The sequence below is a fragment of the Metarhizium robertsii genome (assembly GCF_000187425.2).
Source record: "Metarhizium robertsii ARSEF 23 chromosome Unknown MAA_Scf_3, whole genome shotgun sequence".
NCBI classification, from domain to species: Eukaryota; Fungi; Ascomycota; class Sordariomycetes; order Hypocreales; family Clavicipitaceae; genus Metarhizium; species Metarhizium robertsii.
Window position 1 is genome coordinate 1,010,395 of NW_011942171.1, and position 12,009 is coordinate 1,022,403.

The 12,009-nt window shown below is 60.1% G+C and overlaps 4 protein-coding genes across 4 annotated transcripts; 3 read left to right on the top strand and 1 right to left on the bottom strand.

The window, feature by feature from the left end:
• Positions 1-700: 700 nt before the first annotated feature.
• On the top strand, positions 701-4,495 carry MAA_00470 (ABC multidrug transporter SitT; the record flags this gene model as incomplete). The annotated part of the gene is made up of 1 exon (XM_007818468.1): positions 701-4,495. One exon carries the CDS (start codon positions 701-703, stop codon positions 4,493-4,495), a length of 3,795 nt encoding a protein of 1,264 aa, XP_007816659.1.
• Positions 4,496-5,101: 606 nt separating this feature from the next.
• Positions 5,102-6,629, bottom strand: MAA_00471 (3-hydroxyacid dehydrogenase/reductase; the record flags this gene model as incomplete). The annotated part of the gene is made up of 2 exons (XM_007818469.1): positions 5,102-6,014; positions 6,079-6,629. The coding sequence occupies 2 exons, from the start codon at positions 6,627-6,629 to the stop codon at positions 5,102-5,104; spliced, it is 1,464 nt and encodes a 487-aa protein (XP_007816660.1).
• Positions 6,630-7,850: 1,221 nt separating this feature from the next.
• On the top strand, positions 7,851-9,318 carry MAA_00472 (sterigmatocystin 8-O-methyltransferase; the record flags this gene model as incomplete). The annotated part of the gene is made up of 3 exons (XM_007818470.1): positions 7,851-8,093; positions 8,160-8,732; positions 8,794-9,318. The coding sequence occupies 3 exons, from the start codon at positions 7,851-7,853 to the stop codon at positions 9,316-9,318; spliced, it is 1,341 nt and encodes a 446-aa protein (XP_007816661.1).
• A 674-nt stretch (positions 9,319-9,992) lies between these two features.
• Positions 9,993-11,795, top strand: MAA_00473 (Monooxygenase; the record flags this gene model as incomplete). The annotated part of the gene is made up of 2 exons (XM_007818471.1): positions 9,993-10,506; positions 10,564-11,795. The coding sequence occupies 2 exons, from the start codon at positions 9,993-9,995 to the stop codon at positions 11,793-11,795; spliced, it is 1,746 nt and encodes a 581-aa protein (XP_007816662.1).
• Positions 11,796-12,009: the final 214 nt, after the last annotated feature.

Below are 12,009 nucleotides of genomic sequence, written 5' to 3' on the forward strand. Positions count from 1 at the left end.
ACTTGGATACACCCCCCCCTTGCAAATGCTTCTTCCTCTGCGATGGATCCAAGTCTAGTGTCAATCCATGCTCATCTCTGTCGCCTCCCTGTATCCGCGGGAATTATCGCGGTTGGCGCTGAAGTCAGCTTTCAAGCGTCCCAAGTGTAAATTCCCGAAAAAAGACCCTCAAATCGGATATCCGAGAGGCTAGCGATGCAAGTCTCGCTCCAAATCTCGCTGGGCCTTGGCTCTTTTCCTTTCTTCTTTTTCAACGTTTGAATCGGGAGCAAGCAGTGTCCGCTTGTTCGTGTCCACAGTGTTCCGGCACTGGTTGTCCGTTTGACCGCTTTGACTCCATACAGTCCTACCAAGAATGGATAGAGATCCTACCCGTTAACACTCTCATCCAGCCTCCTCCTTGCGTCTGTCTGCTCTCTTTACCGTCGCCCAAGACACCACATTGAGCGCCTCAAACCCCAGGCGGACATCATGTCGTCCAAAGATTCGGAAGACGACCAGTCTTCGAGACGAAAGTGGCTGGCAAGTCTCCGATACACGCAGCATCGAGGTGATGAGCTGACTTTGGACTCACCAGGACTTTGGCAGCATCTTCGTCTTCTTCCGGCTCCCCTTTGCCGTACAGCCGACGTACATTGACGTGTTTCTCGTCGTGTTTGGAACGCTATGCGCTGCCGCAGCCGGCGTTCCCTTCCCCCTCATGGGCGTCCTTTTCGGCCAGCTTGTCGATGACTTCAACAGCGCAACCTGCGCGGCCCAGGACGGCCCGGGACAAGACGCCTTTCGCTACGAGTCCGCCATCAACGACAAGGTCATCAAGACGGCCTGGATTGGCGCCATTGCCCTGGTCCTCATCTACTGCCACCTCACCTCCTGGGGCATCATCAGCCAGCGCCTGGCCCGTCGTCTTCGCAACCACTACGTCGCCGCTCTGCTGCGCCAGCCCCCTTCCTTCTTCGATAGTCGCGGCTCTGCCGGCCAGGTCTCGAGCCGGCTGCAGAATGACATTGCCGCCGTCCAGTCTGCCACGTCGGAAAAGGTCGGCACCATCATCACCACCTTCAGCTTCATCATCACCGTCTTTGTCATTGCCTTTTCCACACAGCCCAGCCTGGCCGGCATCCTGATATCCGTCATGCCCGTGTTTCTCGTATCGGGCATCCTGAGCAGCAAGTACATTGGCAAGTTCACCAAGGAGCAAAACGAATCCACGTCGCACGCTTCGTCCATTGCCTCCGAGGCTCTGTCCCACATCCCCGTCGTCCATGCTTTTGGCGCCGCCGCCCGGCTGGAGAAGATGTTTGTCGGCCACATGGCAAGCGCCCGCAAGCATGCCATTGCCAAGGTTGCCGTCGCCGCCGTCCAGACGGGATTACTGTATTTTATCGCCTACTGCGCCAACGCCCTCGCCTTCTGGCAGGGCAGTGTGCGCATCGCCGACGCCGTGTCGGACGCCAGTAACAGTTCGTCCATTGGACAGATATACGCCATTGTCTACCTGCTCATTGATGCGTGCGTCATGCTGGGCGGCCTGGCGCCGTTGCTGCCATTCCTGGGAGCTGGCGTCTCTGCGTACCAGCGTCTCATGGAAGACATTGAAACCCCGTCTCCTATAGATGGCACTTCTGATTCAGGCAGGCCCCTGAGTGAAGGGATGGACAAGACAATTACCTTTCGAAACGTGACGTTTGAGTATTCCACCCGCCCGGGCCAGCCTGCCCTGCGAGAAGTCAGTCTTGAGATCCCTGCTGGGAAGCATACGGCCATTGTTGGCCTGTCGGGGAGCGGCAAGTCCACGATTGCATCTCTTATTGCGCGCTTGTACGATCCCACGTCGGGAACCGTTGAGATGGGCGGCCAGGATCTGAGGGAGCTCAACGTGCGATCTCTGCGAAGTTCCATGACCTTTGTCCAGCAACAGCCGTCGCTTTTCGACTCATCCATCCTGGAGAACATCGCCCTTGGGCTTGTCAACTCTGCACGCCCAGAACACCAGCACTTGAAGCCGTTGCTCGCGAGACCCGAACTGGCCCTCGCAGCAAGCAAGGGCAAGGAGGCCATGACATGGGCGTCATCCCAGGGCAGCGGCTTCGCCGAGATTGTGCAACTTGTGCGCCAAGCAGCCGAGAAGGCCGATGCGGCCAACTTCATCGACCGTCTCACCTCGGGCTACGGAACCTCGGTTGGGCCCAGGGGTACTTCTGTCAGCGGCGGCCAGCGACAGCGTATAGCCTTGGCTCAGGCGCTGATCCGAGATCCTGAAATCCTGATCTTGGACGAGGCCACCGCGAGCGTCGACTCGGCGAGCGAACAAAAGATGCAAGCCGCCATCGAGCAAGCGGCAGCCTCGGGAAAGCGGACCGTGATTTCCATTGCCCATCGACTGTCCACAATCCAGGGCGCCGACAACATCATTGTGCTGGAGGCGGGAGAGGTCGTCGAGCGAGGCACGTATGCCGAGCTCATGGCCGTCCAAGGCGGGAAGTTTGCCCATTTGGTTCAACTGCAAAAGCTGAGCACGACAAGCAGCAGTGCGGGAGAGGTCGAGTCGCGCTCAAGTGCCTCGCTAGCCGACGTGAACGAGAAGTTTGAAGAGACAACTGCCGGCAACGCCGAGACAGACAAGAAAAAGGCCGCGACGGAGAGCACAGAAGAAACGTCAGAGGAAGCAGATGGCACAGTGCCCCAGCCATTCAGCAGCGTCTTGAGAGGCATTTCCTGGCTGGTCCGACCATCGTTGGGTTGGGTTCTCATGGCGCTGATGGCGGCTGCCATTGTCGGTGCCACATTCTCTGGATCTGGCCTCATATTCGGCTACACGGTGAGTGCTCTGAACCCTTGCCAGAGCACCGTTGAGCGCATCCTCTCCATGGGCCGCTTCTTTGGCGGCTTAATCTTCATGCTCGGCGCGGTCGAGCTCATCGCCAACTTTCTCGCCTGGTGGGGATTCGGCATTATCGGAGAAAGGATACTCTATGCGCTGCGGCAGCTGTCTTTCCGGTCGTTGCTGCAACAGAAGCTCGAGTGGCACACGTCCGAAGGGCGCACGCCGTCCAGGCTGCTGTCCATCATCACCAAGGACTGCATGGCCATTGGCAGCTTTAGCGGCTCTACTTTTGGCACTGTCTTTGCCATCTGCGTCAACATCATCATCGCCGTCGTGATATCTCACGTGTATGCGTGGAAGATTGCGCTGGTGACGCTTGTCACGATTCCCATCCTGCTGGGGTCCGGATTCATGCAGCTGCGCATGCTGGCTCGCTTCGAGGAACGCCACCAGGAAGCCTTCTCGACGGCGAATGCCCTGGCCGCCGAGGCCATCCAGTCCATCCGCTCGGTGGCGACGCTCTCCCTGGAAAGCACATACACGGTGTCGTACAAGCGCCTGCTGGAGCCGCCGGCGAAGCAAATCGTGAGGTCCGCCGCGCAGACCAACATCCTGCTTGCCATCTCGCACACCATCTCGACCTTTGTCAATGGCTTGACCTACTGGTGGGGCTCGCAGCTCATTATGAGGGGGGAATACACACAGAGAGACCTGCTCATCATCCTCGTGGCCATGCTGACGAGCGCCCAGCTCTGGGGAACCATGTTTACACTGGCGCCAGAGTTTTCCAGAGCGCGCCTCGCCATATCGAGGGTCATGGCCATTGTCCACATGGGCTCCGGTCTCCCGGATCCATCCCGGAAGCCCGACGCCGAAGCAACTGCCGAGACCAAGGACCCCGACCCGACCGCTGCTTCTGGCAAGACGGGCGCAACCGTGGTGTTTGACCGTGTATCCTTTGCGTACCCCGGCAACCGCGACGCTTCCGTCCTGGACAACGTCTCCTTCACCATCAAGCCCAAGCAGTTCGTCGGGCTGGTCGGTCCCTCCGGGGCCGGCAAAAGCACAATCATGAACCTGGTCCAGAGGCTTTACGAGCCCACGGCCGGCGCCATCTTGATAGACGGACTGGACATTGCCGGCCTCCCCGACTCGTTCCGCAACGGCATCGCCCTGGTGCCGCAGGACCCGGCCCTGTTTGACGGGACGGTCCTCCACAACGTGTCCCTGGGCGCGGTGCCCGGCCACGAGCCCACGGCCGCCGAGGTCGAGGAGGCCTGCCGCGTGGCCAACATCCACGACGAGATCATGGCGCTGCCCAACGGCTACAACACGCAGTGCGGGCCGTCGGCGTCGCGCCTCTCGGGCGGCCAGAAGCAGCGCGTCGCCATTGCGCGTGCCCTCGTGCGCCGGCCGCGGCTGCTGCTGCTCGACGAGAGCACGAGCGCCCTCGACGCGGAGGGCGAGGCCGCCCTGCAGAGGGGTCTGCAGAGAGCGTCCAGGGACACGACGGTGCTGGCGATTACGCACCGCCTGCACACTGTTCTCCGGGCGGACATGATTTTCGTCGTCGAGGGGGGGAGGATTGTCGACCAGGGGCGGCATGCGGACTTGGTTGAGACGAATGAGAGCTATAGGCTCAATGCTATGCAGCAGATGCTTCAGTGATGTGCTGGTCTGAAAAGTAGTCTTTGCATTGGAGGGTTGAGAGATTTATAATTATAGGTTTAATACGTGGAGAAAATTTATGCACGGTTTATAGTGAGTACTTGGAAGTGGATGATATTGCACTTGTGGTGGCATGGAGTGAAGCGGCACGTTGGCAAGCAACCAACGTTGAGCTGGCTAAGCTTCCTGCTTTACCTCGTAATGCGATATAGGAAGAACGTTTTTAAGTATTTCCTTGACGAAGGGTAAGATTGCTATTAGGAATAGTTAATAAAAAACAACCCACATTATTTACGCGAAAATACATGGTGAACCTCACATGTGGTGTTGATCTTAAAATTGAATCTTACCAAGTACATATATAAAGCCGACCGCAGGCCACGGCTCGCCGCACGCGGTCCCAGCAGGGCTCCCAGAGGGAATAAGTTACAGGCCAATGTGTCACTTGAGCTCTCAAGTACTCTTTACTTTATCTACGCATACTTGACAAATACAAGTCAACATCTTGGCCTCGGGGCCGGGTTACACGCGACCCTGTTGCCGTGGTTCGTATTTCACTCGTCAATTATAAAGCGGTATACTTGAAACAGTCCACACCGCCGAAAACTACATCATTTCCAAAATCTTCCGCGCGGCAACGCGCCTCCCGCCGCCATTCTCTCCGCACACCTCGGCCAAGGAGGCAGCCCTCTCCGCGAACCGCGCCGCGTCCGGCCCCAAAACGACCTGCTTCAACACCCTGCCCAGCTCCCTGGCACTCACCCTAGGCGCGTGCCGCGGGCTGCCAAACTTGCCCACGCCGAGCCACTCGGCGCGTTTGGCAAAGTCATACGTGTCCCCCCACACGGGCAAGACGACCTGCGGCACCCCAGCGCTGACAGCTTCGAAGAAGGAGTTTGCGCCGCCGTGATTCACGGAGCACACGACGTGTCCCGTCGCAAGGATGCTCGCGGGCTCCGCGTCCAGCCAGGTCGTCACCCGCACGGCCTCGTTCCACTTCTGCCCCAGGCCCTTGAACGTGTCGTCCGACAGGTCAAATTCGTCCCCTTTGTTCAGCTTCCAGAGCACCTGCAGAGGCTTGCCCTGCTTCTCCGCAGCCCGGAGCAGCACGTCCAGCGCGCCGGCCATTTCCAGCGCGTGCCGCCCGTCGTAGGTCGCGTGGGTGCCGAGGTTGGCGAGGACCGTGGGCCGGGTCGCCAGCCACGCGGCCAGCTCGGGGTCGGCGTCGGCCAGCGGCGCGCACGGCCGGACCATGGGCCCGCAGGGGACCATGTGGCCGGGCAGCACGTCAAAGGGGAAGTCGATCTCGGGCCGGGTGGCGAGCAGGATCTTGAGCCCCTCGGGCGGCACGATGGAGATGTACGCCCAGTCGGCGTAGTCGGTGTCGATGGCCTCCTTCATGCCCTTTGCGTGCTGGCCCATGAAGGGGTCGTCGTGGTTGAGGTACATCTTGCGCACCATGTAGTACACCAGCGGCATCTGGTACCACGGCACGGGGAAGGGGATGGTCGACCGCGGGCTGGTCAGGCCGGTGTTAATGAGCGACGCGTGGGGGAGGTGACGACGGGGCGTGGTTTACTTACGGAGGGTACTTCCAGTAGTATTGGCGGCGAGGCTGCGCGGCGAGCGCAAACTCCTTGTACGTGTTGGGCGACAAGACGACCCATTTCGGCTTGAGCTTGTAGCAGACGGTGACGGCGGGCGTGAAGAGGTTGTCCACGACGGTGAGGTGCGGATCCACGTCGTGGATAATGGTTTCCAGGCGCGTCACCAGGCTGCACAGCTCGTCGGTGGTCCAGGGACACGCGATGCGCGTCAGCTTGGCGGCTTTGGAGACGTTCCAGACGGTTGGGCGGATGGCGCAGAGCTCTTGGAACTGGTGCTCGGGGCGGCCAAAGAGGGCCTCCTTCCACGACGGGCCGGGCAGTTCGATGAATCTGAGCCTGCTCTCCGCCGTGCCCGTCTTATCGAGGGCCCGGACGGACGCCACGGGCTGGGCGAGCGGCGCAAACGAGCAAATGTAGATTGTGACGTTGGGGTCGAGTTGCAAGAGCTCGTGGGTGGCTGCTAGGAACACGTTGGCCTGGCCCAGCTCCGAGTTGGTGAGCATGAGCACGCGCTTTGGGTCTGCCATGCTGAGCGTGCAAAAGACGTTTACTGCGCTGTGGATAGGGATTTGATCCTGGGAAACAGTCACGGCCACGGGGCGAGCTCGTTGTCTGGTGCTGCACAAGAAGAAAATACATTTAATAGTCTACTTGTGAAGAATAGTCTGGCCTTGTGAAAAGCACGGCCAAGTCTATCCTGCCTGGCCTTGGCGCTAATAAGAGGCATGTATGTAAGTTGACCACACATATTACCCAGTCTGCAGTAATTTTCCTCGAATCCGTGCCCCAAGGACCCCGTACAACCGCCAGTTTCTCGCCGGGGTCATTCTGATGAGGTTAGAAAAGTGTATCGGCCTACCACTCCTCGCTCGTTGCCGCGCAGGTCGCGGTTGAGGCCTGTACCTCATTTCATAACGGACCATGGTAAGATTATAGTCTTGCACGAAACCCACCGGTCGAGTCTATACCTTGTCGCCGTTGCGTATAGTATGTATTATAGGCGAAACGTTGAGGTCAAGCTATAACTTGATATGTGGACGCCCCCCCGGAACGGCCCGCTTTTCAGTGGCGCAACACCCCACCCCCGCCCCACTCCACCTGGCAGCGATTTGATTGATAAGATCATGTTGCGCAATCTCTGCGGCATTTCGTTTAAAATTGAAGCGGAGTGGAGCGTGGGGAACACACATCACACCCTGACAACACACCTCGAGGCATGCGCACCAACTCGACAAGATCTAGGGTCTCTGCTAGCATTCACTACACTGTTCCTAGCGGCTACAGCTGCTCCGTTCGGTCAAGTCCTCAGCTGTACTTCATCCTGTCCCGTACCCACTCCGTCGCTGACGGGTAATAAGCCAGTTGTGCGGTATAACTGTACGTAATGCCAAGAGACGGCGCGAAATCCCTGTAGCCACTCAAAGCACGACATCTTGTACAAGCTGTTACCACCCCGCTCCTAATTCTTCCGGCTTGGCGACCCCTAGAGGATGTCTATCACGGCAGATAACCCACTGCACAAGATCGAGACGAGACAAGATGCCAGGCGTACTCGTGGGTGTACGTACTTATGCTGGCCGTCCGAACATGGACGTCCGAGCATGGACGTCCGAGCACCTTGCGCATGTGAGGGAACCTCTGTAACAACCGCTCTCAAGTAGCATCTGCCCAGCGCTGCCGCATTTGACAGAGGTCGTCCCCCCCAAAAAATAACGACTTTTCAACAACCGCACTCGGCGCAGAACATCATGAGCAGCGACGAAAGTATCAACGGCCTCGCGGCCCAGATCTCAGAGCTCGCAGGCGGCTTCACCAAGTCCCTAGCAGAGGCCAGCGTCGCCGAGCCCAACTTCACGGCCGCCAGCCCAACCAGCTACGAAAACCTAACGGGGGACATGTTCCTCCGCCGACAAGAGCTCCTCGACAAGATCACAGACCTGTGGTACCTCGTCCAAGGCCCCAGCGAGAGCATCTTCAACTACGTCCACACGGTAAGTGCCGCCAAACACAAAACCAGTCCTGTCCTGTCAAACGGATGCTAAGCTGACTCACGCCAGTGCGTCCCCGACATCATGGCGCTCAACCTCATGAACCACTTTGACTTCTGGGCCGCCGTGCCCCTCGACGGCTCCGCATCGGCAGCCGACGTCGCCCGGCACGCCAACCTGCCCGAGGAAGTAGCCCGGCGCGTGCTGGAGCACGCGCTCACGCTGCGCCTCTTCGCGCCGGAGGGCGACTTCAAGGCGACGGGGCGGGTGCGGCACTCGTGCCGGTCCGCGGCGCTCGTCAAGTCGGCCGGCCTGCGGGCCCTCGTGTCGACCGTCATCGCCGACGCCGGCGCGCCCATGCTCGCCATGAACCGCGCCCTGGAGCTGTACGCCCGCGGCGAGGCCGGCCTCCCCCGGGACATGGACAGGACGGCCTTTGCGCTGTACCAGCGCGGCGGCACGGTTGGCGGCTACAAGACCTCGTGGGAGTTTATAGAGAACGACGGCGAGGGCGACCGCAAGGGCTGGCGGCAGAGGAACTTTGTCGAGTTCATGCGCTACCTCAAGGAAATCTTTCGCCTGGAGACGGTGCTCGAGCAGTCGTTTGACTGGAAGGGCGTGGGGAAGGCCACCGTTGTGGATGTGAGTTTCTGCCCAGCCGCTGTACATCTCGACAAATTGCTAACTATTCTGTGACTTGTAGATTGGCGGCTCCGGCGGCCACGACTCGTTCGCCCTGGCGCAAAAGTTCCCAGAGCTCAGCGTCGTGGTGGAGGACCTGCCGCAGGCGCAGGCGGGCTTCGACAAGCACCAGCCCGCGGATATGAAGGACAGGGTCACGTTTGTGGCGCACGATTTCTTCCGGCCGCAGCCTGTGCAGGCGGACATTTACCTGATCAAGTTGATTCTGCACGACTGGCCGGACGACGAGTGCGTGCGAATCCTGCGCGGGCTGGTGCCGGCCATGAGGCCCGGGGCGCGCGTCTTCTTCCTCGACTACGTGGGCAAGCAGGAGGCCGGGGAGGGCGAGGCGCCGATGCCCCGGTCGATACAGCAGATGGGCACGGCGACGGACCTGAGGATGATGGCGCTGTTCAACGCCGAGGAGCGCCCGGCGGAGGCGTGGCGGGCCATTTTTAAGGCTGCCGATGGGCGGTTCGACATTGTGCGCCTGGAGGCGAATCCCCTGAGCTTCTTTGTTGTTATTGAAGCCGTGTGGAGGGGCTGAGCTGCTTGGGTAGAGTGCTGGCATGCTGGATAGAATACAGTAGAGATGGTTTATTCCTATCAAGTATTTGATGATTTATTTTCTTCCTATACAGTGAAACAATCCAAGCTGTGGGTGAAGCATCTAAAGCAAACACGGAATGTGTCCGAGGGGAGGCAGCAATGATGATGATCGGTCCAAATAGGGTCGTACAAGCGAGGCCGTGTACTTGGAGTGAGGAGTAAACACATACAGCCAGACATGACCAATCACTTCAATGTTCCCTCTCCTCCGCTTGACGTCACTCCAAACAGAAGCGTGCGTTCCTTGGTCTACACATCAAGGCCAAATAACCCTGTCTGCCCCACGAGTCCACGACATTGGACCTCGTCGGGACCCTCACACTCAAAGTCAACTACACGCGATGCAACATGGTATAGCCAGGCCACATGCAACAGGGTAAATCCACCGCAGCCCCAAAGCCAAGCCAAAAGCCAAACACGCCATGCAAGCAATCATGTGCAGAAACTGCCCCCCCTGTCGGAGCGGTGCCCAGTCTTGCAAACCAGACTCCTGCTCTGCTCTCACTCACACCGGACCGTATGTAGTATGTACCAAGTCACGTCCCGCACAACCAACGTCTAGCTTCTATCAAACGTCGTTCTCCCCTTCTCAACCCAAGGTCACGACTCACAATGGACGGCACCGTACTCCCCTCGCTTCCCGAGCTGCGGCTACACACGCCGCGAGATGCGATTGACGCACAAGCCATCGTGGCCCAATGGCTCTCCCAGCTGCAAAAGTGCTTCGAGCAGCATGTCTACGACGACATGGCGCACCTCTTCATCGACGACTGCTGGTGGAGGGACATACTCGGCCTCGCGTGGGACTTTACCACCAAGCAGGGCCGAGACACGATCGGGGCGTACTTGACCAGCTCGCAAGTCAGTCTAGACAACCTATCCCCAAGCGCCGGCGGCCTGAAGCCAGCGCTCGTGGAATGGGGAGAAATGGCCTTTGTCCAGTCGGGCTTCGTCTTTGGCACGCGACACGGCCAGGGCCGAGGACTGGTGCGCCTCGCCCACGGCGCAGACGACACCTGGAAGGCGTGGACCGTCTTCACACAGCTGGAAGAGCTGAAGCAGAGCCCGGCCGTCGACGGAGCAAGCAGCGCCGCCGGAGACGCGCCGGTCCTCATCGTCGGCGCAGGTACGTAGCCCCCGTCCTCCTTGGCCGTGCGTGCGCCAACGTGAATTCGGTATACAGGACAAGCGGGCGTCATGCTCGGCACCCGCCTGCGGCACATGGGCGTGCCGTGTCTCCTCGTCGAGAGGCACCAGGCCGTCGGCGACGCGTGGCGCTCTCGCTACGACTCGGTGCGCCTTCACACGCCCAAGTGGACGGATCACTACCCCTTCCTGCGGTACCCGGATACCTGGCCCGAGTGGCTGGGCCGCGACCGCGTGGCCGACTTCCTCGAGCACTACGCGCAGCTGATGGATCTGGACATTCTGCTCGGCACAAGCGTCACGTCCGTCCGGCGCGACGGGGCGAAATGGGCCGTCGAGCTGTACGGGCCGCAGGGCAGACGGACGATTTTCCCGCGGCACGTAGTTCTCGCCACGGGCGTCGTGAGCGACCAGCCGAATATGCCCCGTTTCCCGGGCCAAGATTCCTTCAAGGGGCTCGTGTACCACTCGAGCCAGAGAAAGTCGGGACACCTGGTGCCCGACGTGGCGGCCAAGAGCGTCGTCGTCGTCGGGTGCAGCACGAGCGGGCACGACGCGGCGCAAGACTTTGTCAACTGCGGCGCAAAGCAAGTGTCCATGGTGCAGCGGCACGCCATCTTCTGCGTGTCCAGCCAGTCCTGGAAGACGATGCAGCTGGGGCTCTGGAACATGGAGGGCCTGGCGCTCGACGAGGCCGACGTGCTGGGCAACTCGTTCCCGACGGCCGTGATACGCACCATGAGCATCGGGCTGACGGCGGCCATGGCCTCGGCCGACGCGGAGATGCTCGACGGCCTGCGCGGCGCCGGGCTGGCCGTCCGCACGGGGCAGGACGGGTACGGCCTCGCCGACCACCAGCTCGTTCGCGGCGGGCACTTTTACATTGATCAGGGGGCCAGCCGGATGATTGTCGACGGGCGCATCCGCGTGCACCGCTGCGAGGGCGGCGTGCGCGAGATGGGCGAGAGGTCGGTTACGCTGGACGACGGGACGGAGCTCGCGGCCGATGTGGTCGTGATGGCGACGGGGTACCGCAGGAACATTGACCATGTGCGCGCGCTCATGGGCGACGAGGTTGCCGACCGGCTTGCGGGGTTTGGGGACTTGGACGGCGAGCAGGAGCGCAGGGGGTGGTGGCGGCCTACGGGCGTCGAGGGCTTCTGGTACATGACGGGGAGCTTCATGTGGTGTCGGCAGTTTTCGCAGGCGCTGGCGTTGCAGATTGCTGCGGATTTGGGGCGGGACGTTTCCCCTGGCGGCGAGGCATAAGTGTGGATGTGGCTTAGGGTTGTGGCTTTAATGTTGTTCTACTGTGCTCCCAAGACATGGTTTGGATAGTCCACCTGTCAACTTGCTACATGGTATACCGAGTGTTCTGTAGTGGGTGACATAATCGCGCGTCGAGACTACAATGGTATCAAATTAAAGTTGACCAGTTGACATCTTCAAGGGAACGCCTGTATCAAGCCTGCCGCCGTGGTAG